General features: G+C 38.1%; 1 protein-coding gene across 1 annotated transcript in view; it reads left to right on the top strand.

Annotated features, from left to right (window-relative positions):
* The window catches only part of chm (choroideremia (Rab escort protein 1)), an 82151-nt gene extending 71035 nt beyond the window's left edge, over nt 1-11116 (top strand). The window contains exons 13-15 of the mRNA XM_002938547.5: nt 1089-1184; nt 9136-9302; nt 10574-11116. Coding sequence (XP_002938593.1) covers nt 1089-1184; nt 9136-9302; nt 10574-10780 — 470 coding nt within the window. The 3' untranslated portion in view covers nt 10781-11116. The remainder of the gene's footprint in view (nt 1-1088; nt 1185-9135; nt 9303-10573) is intronic.
* Nucleotides 11117-13949: the final 2833 nt, after the last annotated feature.

Below are 13949 nucleotides of genomic sequence, written 5' to 3' on the forward strand. Positions count from 1 at the left end.
GCCGCAATAAGATAGCTGTCACAATTTACTTTTTTTGTAGATGTTTCTGCTATGGGACACTCCATTGGAGGATTGCTCTGTGGTATGTGTCAGTGAATGGGATAATTGTCAAGTTGCAGAATACACAGGTCCCACTGTATGGAACCTTTCTCAGATTACCACACTGATCCAGATGAGACTAATTATTATTAAGCATGAAAAGGAGATTGTACATTGTTAAGACTTTGATCTCTCACAATAAAGAAAGATACAGTTCATTAAAAGTTTTGGAAGTTGTGTACTAAAGTCTTTTGAGACAGAGAATAGCCTTTGATTATTAGTGGAGAACTAGCAAAAATTCCTTTGTGAAATTTAAATGCCTTTTATATTTGTTGACCATTGCTTTCTAAAAATAAATATTAACCCATGTTACTACTGGGAATAAACTTTAAGCCTAACTTTTTAATAAATACAGTTATTGTAAGTAATTATACTTAATTAGGAACCTTTTATGAAACTGATAAAGAAGCAAAAACATAAAGCTTTTTCATATGTAAATAAAGGTAAGCGATCAGCTATCTGGAAACCAATCAAAAAGTTCTGAATTACTGGAAGGCCATCTCCAATAGTCAGTTTTAATCAAATATATATATTTTTTTTAATTATTTTCTATTTAATCATTTTTTAAAATCAGTACTTTGATCCCAACTAAGATATAATTCATTCTTATTGGAAGCAAAACAGTCCTACTGGGTTTATTAAATGTTAAAGGTATGGTGAAAGATCCCTTATCCAGAAAACTCACATCCCAAGCATTATCGATTACAGGCCCTATACCTGTATACAGTATTGTCTTGTTGTCTCTAATGTATATTAATATTTTTTTTATATAGGTAAATTATATTTTAATTTCTTTGAAACCTGTCTTGGTATATATAGAATGCTTACTTCTATGGCAGAGTCTCCCAACTATCTGACATAAATCCAAATAAGTGATTACTCACCTACCCGGCTTTTAGATTTCGTAAAATATTCTCATTGTTGAGCATTATTCAAAACTGGTTGAAAACAATTCCTGTTTTGAAAATGATTACATTTTGTAATTGCAGACCTTGTCCATCTTACATGTTCATCCACAAAACCAACAGCCAAAGAAGATCTGGAACCGGTTGTACAGCAATTATTTACTCTGAGCACAGAGAACGGTAAGATCATAATATACAAACTTTGTGAGTTTTCCTAAAGCTGTAAATGAAAAAAAAAAAAAAAGATTCTCCACTGTGTAAAAATGAAACACCTAAACTAACCACACCGGTTACAAACACTCACTGAGTCCATTTACCAAGCAGAAGTAAATAGCTACATTGTAGGGGCATTTGAAAGCTTCAAAGTAAAACAATTATGATGCATACTCATCTTATGATCTCAGGTCTTTGTACCATGAAAACAAAATAGGTATGGTGAATGTTAGATGTAGGTTTATGTTCAACCTTAAGTTTCAAATCATTTTCTTATGGGTTGCTGCAAGTGCTTATGTGCTAAGCGGCACAGACTTGCTTACTCGAGAAGCAATCACTTTCACAACACAATGCAAGCATAACATACAGTGACAAATGCAGTGCTGATAGCCCAAAGGAGGCCTTCACTTATTTAGCTATTACAATTTTACATTGTAGGGCATTATTCAGAGCTCTGCGAAAATTCCAAAATTTCGATATCATGTGGTAATAATGTCTGTGATTCCTACACAAATACTATTTAAACAATAAGCACTTTTTTGGAATATTTCTGTAAATACGCACTTTGATTAACCATTGGACAACAGATTGGTGCTTCATGTTTAGGTTACGGTGTTCTTTATATTTTCGGTTTTACACTTACTGTCACTTGACTGCATTAAAGGGATTGTCAGGATTTTATGGTGTAGTTTTAATTACTAAATTACACTGTCTACATTGCAAGTAATTCTTATATTTTAATCTGGAAGCAATAAATGTATTTTTTTAGTTGTAATATGGTGTGTAGGCAGCCATCTCAGGTTATTGTGTCTAAAGCCAGCACTTTACTGCTTGCTATTGTTTCTCCCACTCAGTGTAACTGGAGGAGTCATGGCCAGACTTGGGTGTTTAGCTCAGTGATATTCTTATATCTACCACTGGGTAGAGCATGGTGGCATTTTTAGCAATGTAGGTGTCAGGGAGCTGCTACCTTTTACCTGCCTATTGTTCTGCTGATTTGCTGCTGGGGGGGGAAGGGAGGGAGTGACATAACTCCAACTTGCAGCGCAGCGGTAAAGAGAAACTGAAGTTTATCATAGCACAAGTCACGTGGCTGAGGGCACCCGGTGAACTAAGAATATGTCTAGCCTCAGTTTTATCTTTTTGAAAATGGATTTCAGTGCAGAATTCTGCTGGAGGAACAATATAAGTTGCTTCATTTTGCAAAAATACGTTTTCCTGTGTTGGTTTTATCTGTGGAAATATACATTCACAGAAATGACACAATATGCATTGTGTCATAGCACTAATGCAAATTTCATTTGCTTTTGGATTAGGTTTTTTTTTTAATGTCCCCACATTGTATAAACAAGGATATGTGCCTTAAAGGGGACTTTAAGCATTAAATGTCTATTGGTCTTGTAGTGCACGAAGGCTCTGGCTTACAGCTCAGGACTAGGCAGCACACTCCAATGCAACTTGTTATTATGAAAGTTAAAGAATTGTCTACTTAGCTGCGGTCTATAAGTTGCGTTAAGCAAGTGATAATGTATTGTGCAAAGGACTGCACTGATTCCTTCATAGAAGCTATAATACAAGACAGGCCCACCGGTGCGCTGAGGCACTGAATAGCTAGTTTTCCTGACTCATTTTTATCATCAGAATGAGGTAGTGGTCGTATTTTAATTAAAATGTCAGAACAAATACTGTTGTAGTTATTGAAAATGAATCACCAGATAAAGTGAGCACTGGTCCATAGCAGGTCAGAGAGACAATGTCACCTGCAGGTGAGGACTTCATTCATTTTCCTGCTAAGTGAGAAAGAAGTAGCTTTGCCATCATTATGAACTTTTAAGGTATTTGAATAGCAGTTAACAATTAATTGGACTTTTTTTCTGCAGATCTTGGAGTTAAATTGTACGTAATATGAAAACAAAAATCATCCACTCATTTGATAACAATGGTAATATTGGATCTATTCTTCCTTGTTTGGGGGTTTGATTTAGGCAAAATCAAAGGAAAAGACTTCAAACACTCCTGGCAGCAGGATATACCTTTAGAAAGACGGCTTTATTAATCCACTAAAAACATCACGCCTGACACGTTTCGTACGCACCTGCCTATGAGTAAGTGCGCTTGCGCACAAAACACTTCAGGCGTGATGTTTTTAATGGATTAATTAAGCCGTCTTTCTAAAGGTATATCCTGCTGTCAGGCGTGTTTGAAGTCTTTTCCTTTGATTTTGCCTGGTTCTGATCCCCAGCTATGGGGTCGGGGCTCCATGCACCCCGACCACTCTTTGGACACGGTGAGTTGTTTTTTGATCGAAGTTACCTTGGATTGTCGTGGGATTCTAGATTTCTGCTATACAGCGTTAGACCTGGGGTGTATACACCTGGGTCTCTTCATTTACCCGGTACGGACCTATATATACCCACTTAGTTTTTTATGGATGTCTGTTTGATAGTTAATTTAGTTTACTTGCTTTGCACATAATTAATTTTCCTTCTGATATTATTTGGAGGTTTGATATTATTTGGGTGTTTCGCCTTACTATTTGTAACACAATTTTGTTCCCATTTAGGGGCATCAAAATGTGAGATTAGAGCTTACCACTAAAAAAAATTGACTTTTTAGAAGCATATTTATCAAATGTTGAAATCTGCCTTTCAACCATTGACAAATAGGCTTTTAAAAACCTATAGGAATGAAAAGAGAGTGAGTAATTTGTTTTTTAGCGGTGAGCTCACAGTTTAAAAAATCTGCCCCTACGTCTGCTGATTATATGTACATATGTTATAAGGCCATATCCCACTATGTATTATTATTATTAACATTTATTTATAAAGTGCATCATAATAAGTAACATATTTTGTTCACTGACAAGGGGAACAGAACTTGGGCGATGTAGTCTGCCCCAGTAAGCCAGGAACATGCTGACTATGATTTTGCTTTTTATGTAAAGGGAGTTTACTGTCTTAAGGCTATCAGTATATGATCTCAAATATGTATTGCAGAGTGGAGGCTGAAATCTCTGTTGGTCTAGTTGCATCGTGTTTGCATTGCACAGGCATGTGAGCCAGTTTCCGCAACCCCATTATTCAGGCCAAATTATTATTGCTTTAATCATTCACATTTTTAAATGTTATTTAAAAATTATTTTTTAATCCTTATTGGAGGCAAAACAATCCTGTTGGGTCAATTAATGTTTAAATGATTAATTTAGTAGACGAAGTATAAAAATCCAAATTGTGGAAATAACCATTATCTGGAAAACCACAGTTCCCAAGCATTTTGGATAACCAGTCCCATACCTGTACCAACATTGCACTATGTATGTCTGCACATAGTAATTAAGATTATCATACTTTTCTGTCTTATACTGCACATATACTTGCATACTTACTTAAAGGAGAAGGAAAGGGTTTAAAAGTCGACCCCATACATAGATAGGCCACATGTACCTGTAGCTGATCGTTACATTTTTTCACCTTTTTTGCTGGTACTTTTCGAGCACTCGCTGTTGGTTCTGAGCTCTCATTTGCCGCTATTGCGGCCGCCATGTTGGATATTTAACTTAGTCCAACATGGTGCCGCATAAGTTAATGCACATGCGTGAACCTTCTCCCTCCCCTAGATGCGAGCGCAACCTACTCTACCCCAGCCGCTCCTGCTTGTGAGATGGGAAAGCGCGCTCACAGCACAAGGTAAATGCGCATGCGCTTCCTGAGTAGCTGGTCTTTGGGGCGTATTTATTATGCTGTGTAAAACTAATTTGCCAAAAAAACGGAGTAAAAAGCTGTGTTAAATAAATGGAAAAGATCGCCGTCTGAACGCCGGATATTACGCCGTTATTTTCCATAAGTTCCAGTGGAAGAAAAAACTCGTAAAACAGTTACGCAGATTTGACGCCGTTTTTACGCCATTTTTACACGGCGAAGCATGGCGATTTGTGGCAAATTTTTTGCCGTTTTTTACATCATAATAAATATGCCCCTTAGTGTCCACGCAGAAGCGATGCATTCTGGGAATCTTCTTTACAGAACTCATAGTTTTTTTTCCTGTTTGGCTTCTGATCTTCTGAACAGGCGAAATATGGGGAGACTTAAGGGCACTGTTGAGACAACTGAAGGTATGCCTGCAGCTTGAGATTAACTCTTTATTAGTCTTTCCTTCTCCTTTAATGTGCATCCCAGTTATGCTTATTTTCAGTCAGTCGTGATCTATTCTTACCAACCCTACTGGAAGGCTGCTTTTTTTCTTTTGCCCAAAGTCACACGCAGTAATGGACTTTACATTTCACATCTTTTTTTTTCATCGTTTAAATAAAGACTGTGCTCTATATGAAGAAACTGTAGGTCTTCATATCTGTATTCTTTATATACTGCAGAGGCCAGCATAGACTTTAGCAGGAAGCCCTTATATTGAAAACCTCTCTTCTGGTTAGTAGGATCCATTAGTCTCCCGTGACTCGCTCATCCTGTTTATTACCTTCTTCTGACATTTGTCTTAATGACTTTCTTGACATTTCAGCTGGATACCCTTTACCTATATCAAGGCAATGATACAAATGTATTTTATCTTCTTATCTTTTGTGCACTGTTAACAATTCTATATATTGCACATTTATTATCAGCAGAAATGCAGGGATTTGCTGTCATATAAATGCATTCTGCATTTACTGCTTCTAAAGCGATACAATTATTTACCACCAAGCTGTTTAACCCTGTCCTATAGTTACCAACTTGTAAAGGTGTATTCAATGTCAGCACATCAATGGCTTACCTTAGTCAGTGCTGTAAACCTTGTACAGACTCACTGATGCTCGAGTCCTTGGTATTCACGTTGTTTATACTGTCTTTTCTCACTGGCTGCAGTTGGTTCCTTGGAGCTATTCTCAATTTAAAGCTATCCCTCAGTTCGAAGCTATTTAAAGCTATCCCTCAGTTGTAGCCAAAATGTAGTAGCATTGAATGTGACCAATCAGTGATTGAAATGGTCATGTCAAGTCTGCATGCAGAACCTTAATATTGACTTTATGGGCAATTTGTTTCTTTAAATCCTTAACATAAATATTTTTAGGTTTGATTATAGAGAGGATAAAGTCAAAAAGTATGTTAAGAATAATGGTAGTATACATACAAATGGATGATGTAAGCAAACAATACATTGCATTTAACAAATGATACGGAAACTATTACAAAAAAAAATTTTACATAAACTTCAACAAGAACTTTTTAAATATATTCTTTTAAAAAATCTGTACCATTTGTAAAATATTAGTTACTCTTCACAATCACCTCCCTTTCAGCATCTGTCTCTCTTTATTCTCTTTTCATGCAGGAGTCAGAGTCAGATTTTGATTGGCACGTAAGTCTAATATATCTTTTGTGGGGGCGGTCCGTTTTTGTAGCAGATATATTAGAGATAACGCAATCTAAAAATAACTGACTTTTGCTAAATTCCTTTGTGTAGTTGGTCGGTTATTTTGAAAGAGTGAGCTTTAATACATCTTCTAGGCAAAGGGAGCCCCCCAAAGGCTGTATTAAACCTAACTGTCATTCAGAATCTAAGCTTTACTCCTGCATGTAGAGAGACAAATTGCTAAGAGGGGGATAGTGAAGACTGATTAAACTAATAAATGGTACATCATTTTTCATTGATTATATTTTCAATATGTCTCATTCAGCACAATAAAGCTTATATTAAATTTTAACTTCTGGAAAACTTCCTCCTTAAACATAAGGTTTGGTTACCTGGTTTCTGATAAAACTGACCCTAGTGTGTTTGGAATAGTAGGAAACTTTGGCTGTCAGCACCTGTCTGTAAAGCACCGTGCATATGTGTTAGGGCTATATAATAAATAGTGGATATTAATACTATCCTAATATGATATTATTAAAGTGGTGTGAACTACCAGACATAGGGGACCCTGTAGGTAAGTTTTAAGACGTGTTTATGAGATATATATATATATATATATATATATATATATATATATATATATAAATGCTGCAAGATAGTCCCCTTTTTGGGCTCCGGACATGCCAGCAGGCCTAACCCTTTTGCTTTAAAGAGGATAATATTCAGGTTTTTTTGCTGCATTTGAGAAAAGCTTCTTTTACATTGATTCTCATTAAGTTCATCTTTTACTGGTGACTTATAAAACAAGATCTGTACTTAATTATCCATATTTATTTCTGATTTTAAATTGAAATTAAAGTGACTTACAAGATACCAAAGCAAACTGAGTATTTGAGATCATTAAATGTGCTGCTTCCTGTATTTTACAATATGCGCAAGGCAAATTAACTATACAAGGGCTGCCATTTACTGCTGTGTTTGAGAAGTAGAAATGAATCTGTGCGCTGACTGCTTTCATCATAAAATAGAGCAGTAATTAAACCAGTAGAGCTCAGCCTAAAGTGCAGGCCATTTATGTATTGTTCCGTTCATTAATTTTACTATGTTTGTCGGAGGCTTTATTATAGAATGCATGAACTGTAATTTATCCAATGAAAAAGAGGTTGTGAAACTAGTGAATCCACGCAAAACTTGTTTACTGATTTTATTTTTATTTTCTGCCAATTAAATACATAACGTCTTGGCTACTGCCAGTCTGGAAAGATCAAACATTCCCTGGTTTAACCAGGGATTTATTTGCACTAATGCTCTAAATAACTAATGCACTAAATAACTGTCCGGTGATGGTGATTTTCCTTGTACACCACAACAATAGTCCAACCACCACACACTTTTGACTTTTGTTGTGGTGTACAAGGAAAGGCTCCATTTGGAAATGAAAGGCATATTAAATATGGGTGTTTTAATGCACCTTAATCTAGCCATGCTATTGGACTCGTGTATAAACCCAAGTAAAGAAGCACTAAATCTTATATATTATAACAAGCACTAAGTTTGTCCTGGAGGCAAAATTGCTTAATTTATTAAGTAACCTTCGGCCTGGTACTGTATCAGAGGTCAAAAGTCTAGCCCCTATATGTAATAAAAGGAACTACGTTTTCTCAGTAGCAGCAACTCATAGCAACCAATAAGATGTTTGCTTTTAAACAGGTGACCAGTAAATGCTACCTGCTGAATGGTTGCTACCTGTTACTGCACCTGGGCAAACCTAGTTCCTTTTATTACATAACCTCTTAAATGTTATTCACAATGGTATTTGCAGCGATACATGCTCCTCCATACTTGCCTTGCTGAATATGGTGCACAGTGCAAAGTACAGGGGCATGCAAGGGGCCTGGGAGCTAATTTGCATCCACACTGGTAAATCAGGGGTTAATTACAATGGAATTCTGGGGAATAACGCTGCATTTTGGCCAAAGACTTTGCAGTTGCTTTTTGAATGATTCCTTATGTGTTCCTGTAAGAACTGTTCCCTGGTCAATGGTGGAAAGCTGAAAAATTTTTGCTATGGCTCCTTCCAATTGTGCCCTAGAGTCCTTTAGAGTAAATGCTATCATTTCATAGAATCATTTTTGCTATTTCAAAACTACTGCTCAAAAATATAAACAACAAATGTTTCAGATAGTTTAGAATCAGGGACCTGGCTTACTGAGCTGCTTCTGGGAAATATGAGAAGGGGAAAAGGAACTAAATGAAGTATAATGATATGATAATTTTATATTATTATATATTCTGTATATATAATACTGTATGTAATAATATAAGGATTCTGTACATTTTAGATTTTAATTTGTGGTCTAATATTTGTAAACTAGTTTTTTGACAGCGAACTACCCTTTTACAGCAGCCAGGTAACACACTATCTTGGGGCTGGTCTGCTGAAAAAGTCTCACTTTCATATTAGTGTGTGAAAGGGTTTTGACCAATAGCCCAATGTGGCACAGTAAACAATTATCATCTTTTATTTTTTTATTGAAATTTTGTATTGTAACTGAATAATATCTTTTCTTTCTAGATATTGAAGCAAATGACCGTACAAAACCAAAAGTTCTTTGGGCTCTGTATTTTAACATGAGGGATTCCTCTGGTGTACCACGTCAGTCTTACGCTGGACTTCCCCCAAATGTGTATGTTTGCAGTGGGCCAGACCATTGCTTTGGAAATGATCATGCGGTTCAACAGGTATGGATGCCATAAATAAGCTATGTAGTATAGGATCCCTCCGTTGGTTGTTGCTACCTGCAGAGGTTCAAGCTGACAAGATTGCAGGTTGGTTATTCTTATAAGGACTCCTAAGTAGAAAGCAGGCAGCCGTCCTACCCTAAATGAATACAAATGTATAACTAACCATAAAGCAAAATTATGTTGGGGCAGGGCCGGAACTATGGGTAGGCAGGATCAGGGGCGGGCCAAGCCGACCGGGCACCCTAGGCAACCCGGTCGGCCACCTCGCCTCTGCACCTTCCTCGTTCGAATCACAATGCGAGCCCCGCCCCCCCCCCCGTGCGTTCAACTGCGCATGCGCGCCAAAGGGGGGGCGTGGTTCGCATTGCGATACGAAGGATCATTGCCCCCACCGCGTAAGGACAAGAGGTGGGGGCAATGACTAAAGTGAGCGGACTGGGGGTAGGCAGGAGAGGCTGCCTGGCGCCCCCCAATCGTTGCGCCCTAGGCAGCTGCCTCTTCTGCTTACCCCTAGTTCCGGCCCTGGGCAGGATAGGCAGCGGCCTAGGACACAGCAGCCAGAGGGTTAAAAAAACACCCGAATTTGCCATATAATAGACTTTAAATTCCAGAGAGGGCAAAGGGGATCAATCAACATCTTTCAGCAATGAGCAGGGGTGGCTGAATGAGAGAACCTTGCCTATAAGCCAACTAGATTGACATTTGTGATAAATGCTTGTTTTCTTTGATATCACCAGAACTATAAGGGTAACAACAACACAACTTTTTATATATGTAAATGTAACTATGTGGGAGTCCTGACCAAATGTCCTCTGCTATAATGCATTGTGTTGCCATTAAAATACTTGTTTTTTAACCTAATTTTACCTTTTCACAACCCTTGATTAATAAATTAGCACTACTGGCTCTACTGGGATCACCTCTTCTACTGGGAAGAGTCGGGGCTACAACATGGAGCTGGCCACTGCTCCTGTATAAACTATAGCAAAACAGGGATTGCTTGTCCATATATTGCAATATATATCAAGCTGGCCAACCAGGCCAGACCAGGGATGACTACTGATGTAGTTGGCCAGCATGAAGTACTCTAATCCAATATAATTATTGGGTTCTAGATCAAGACGTGTAAATACCTATAGGAGGCATTACCACACCAAATGTATATATATAAATAAATACATATATATATCACCAGTTCATATGGTTATGTGCCTTTAGCCCAATAGAGGGGAAAATAAAGTAATTTTAATTGCATTTTCTTTATATAGGCAGAAAATCTATTCCATGAGCTTTACCCAAGTGAGGAATTCTGCCCGCCAGCTCCAAACCCAGAAGACATTATCTATGATGGAGAGTGTGCTCAGCAAGAACCAAGTGAATCTAGCATACCTGTAGACTCAAAAGCAGAAGCTTCTGCTGAAAATGAAACTGTAGTAGAATCATATGAAGACTCAGAAGCACAGAAGGCAGAATAGCTGTTCATTGCCTGGATGCATGTAACTTATTTCCAGATCTCATGCCACCAGCCATTCCTGTATGAGTACCAATGTAAGGGCTGTTAAGACTACGCATATCCTAATGCAGTTTATATCCAAGTATATGGATAAAGAATGTCAAGTATAACTGTGCCTGCAAATTCCTTCATCTGTAATGTTTTTCTTGGAAGACAGTTTACAAGGGTCCATATTTCCTGTATAATTAATGTATCAGTTGTATGAGCCTGTTTTTCCTGAACTTTGCATTGTTAACAAGGAAATTAATTCACTTCACAGGAGATTGTGAATAAAATGAATCTAAGTTATAGACTTTGATTTGCTTTGTTGCAGTAATCTTTCTAATATAACTTGGGTTTCTAAGGCACAGCAAAATGCCAAATCTATCAACTAGGGGGGTATGGAAAAGCACAGTTTGACTCTTAGAAACCCATCAGATATTTGTTATTCTAACTGAATTGGCTGCATTGTATTACTCGACTGGGGCCAACCCCTGCCTAGTTACTATACAAGTTATCCATGTTACTACATAATGCAAAGTAGCTCTGAATAGTAATGGTAGGGGTTCAGCTTCCCATTATTGACTCTTATAGACTTGTAAAGCTTTAAAGATACTGCACCATAATAAAAACATTTCAAACAGATTACAGACTATCCCCCATATGTAATAAAAGCCCCTATGTTTGCAGAGGAGCAGTGACATACAGCAACCAATAAGATTCTTAAACAGGTGACCAGTACATGCTGCCTGCTAATTGGCTGCTATGGGTTACTGCTCCTGGGAAAACTTAGTGCCTATTATAACACAACCCCATTTATGGCTTATAAATATTTTTAGGTTAACCAGCATGGGACAAATCTATACGTGTTTTGTTTTCTTTTGTTTTCACCCTGACATATTTTTTTTAAAAGAAGCATGTTATATAAATAAACATTACTTAACAACTGTCCTATTTTTTTTTCTAATTAGAACCTATGTTTTAGCATATATAGCAAAATATACATTCACACAAGCAGGGTAGTTTGAACTAGCACTATTAAAAGAACAGTAAATCAGCTCCTTAAACACCTCTATCCATATTATGGACAGTAACATCCAACATGACTGTTTACTTGCATGCAGACATAACTCAAATGACAGCTTCCATTTTAAACATACAGTGAAGTAGATTATTTACACCGAACAGGTTATAGGTATATAAAGCCAGCACTCAAGGCACAGGAAAGAAGAGAAAAAACAAAAATCACAGTATGTTGCAGTATTCTTTATTGGGCTATTCCACCTTTTTGTGTTACTAGGAAAGAATGTGTTCCTACACCCTTTTTCTTATGCAGAGTGGTGTAATGGATCTTTAACTTAGTGCACTCTATATGGTAGGCGTGGGTACTCACAAACTCAAAAACTTTCTTGCCTCAAATAAATCCCATTTTTTCTTAGAATTCTATAAAACAGGAGTGCTATATAGCATAAAACCTTTTTTTTATTTATATATAGATTTAAAAATTGACACCCTCACAATTTAAAAACCATCATAGTGCTTTAAAGCAGTCTCTCCAAAGGTGTCCGCATCTGTTCCACTGGTTAGGATGTTCCAAGCCGGCGTTCTAAACCGCGTGCTTACGAGGCGCACCTGGATGACGTAAGCCTGACACGTTTCATCTTGTGACTTCCTCAGAGCTACCACTATAGCCAGGGACAACCACCTCCAGTGCAACAATCTACACAGAGTAACTGTGTCCCCCTTGTTGTCACTTATAATCCACACCTAGAGGCCTTATGTAAATCATGAAGAAGCTCATGATGCAGCACAATGATAGACTGGGATCTTTTTAATCGTGAAATGCTCAATTGCATGGCTATATGAGGGTGAAACTGGACAAACACTATACCATCCCACCACAGATACAAGATCAGTTAAGGAAAAACAGATCTCCCAGTAGCAGGACATATCTGTAGCAGTGACCACAGCATTTGTGAACTTTCATTAACAATACTAATGGGCAACAAAAGTAACAGTTACTCACAGCCTGTTCCATTGGCAGACTGGCCACTCAGGTGTTGTTCTTTTGTAAGGGCTCTGGTACACGGGGAGATTAGTCGCCCGCGGCAAAACTCCCTGCTCGCGGGCGACTAATCTCCCCGAGTTGCCTTCCCCCTGCCATCCCACTGGCGAACATGTAAGTCGCCGGCGGGATGGCAGACGCGGCGGGGCGATTTCGGGAAATCGCCGAAAAAGCCTCGCGAGCTCCCCTCCGCAGGCCATCCCTTCATAGCTCCTGTGCTAGCTTACATACAAATACAAAAGCTTCTCGGATTCTCCTCATATGCTGAATTTCATAGAGCATTCGATGTACCTTCCTGCAAATATACTTTCTCAGCACTCCAAGGATTGGCAGCAGGTAATGATGTTTTCTTGTTTCTGGCTTAGGAAAAGCTGGATAAATGTGTTCCTGGAGTGAATGGAAGTAGAGTAGTATGGGCCCTCCATTCCCTACTCCATTTACTGGGTTCAGCTGCCTGATTAGACTGCAGGTGAGCAGCCAATAAAAGAGCTATGGGTTACACATCAGGGGGTCACTGAGAGGTGGGAATGGGAAACTGGGAATGGTTTCAAACTGTGGAAGTTACCCTGGAAGGTGAGAGTCCCAGAGAGAGGGGACAAGTCTTGAAAATGTTTTGTTGAAATACTACAAAACAGTGACCCTTTGATGTTTAAGTTGGGAAGAGTTTGCCTGAAATAAACGTGTTTTTGCCAGAAGACGTGGTGTCCCTGTCTCTAGGCTCCAGATCCCTCCAATGTAAAGGCACATAGTATGTCTCTCTATATATGTTTATATATTTATTTTTTATTAGGAGTAATTCCCACTGCAGGACAATGTTTGCTTATGCATATCGGAGTAGTAATTCTTGGCAACCAATAAGGTGTTTTCTTTAAAACAGGCGACCAGTAAATGCTACCTGCTGATTGGTTGCTATGGGTTACTGCTTCTGGGCAAACCTAGTGACTTTTATTATATAACCCCATAAGTGTATTATTCTCTAAAAATGGAACTCATCTGGGTGAGCCTGATCTACATCTGTGTGGGATTTAATACTGGATTTAATACTGTATTGGTGTATATTATACTATGCTGAGGCAGGGACTTAAGT

Source organism: Xenopus tropicalis, chromosome 8 (assembly GCF_000004195.4).
Source record: "Xenopus tropicalis strain Nigerian chromosome 8, UCB_Xtro_10.0, whole genome shotgun sequence".
NCBI lineage: Eukaryota > Metazoa > Chordata > Amphibia > Anura > Pipidae > Xenopus > Xenopus tropicalis.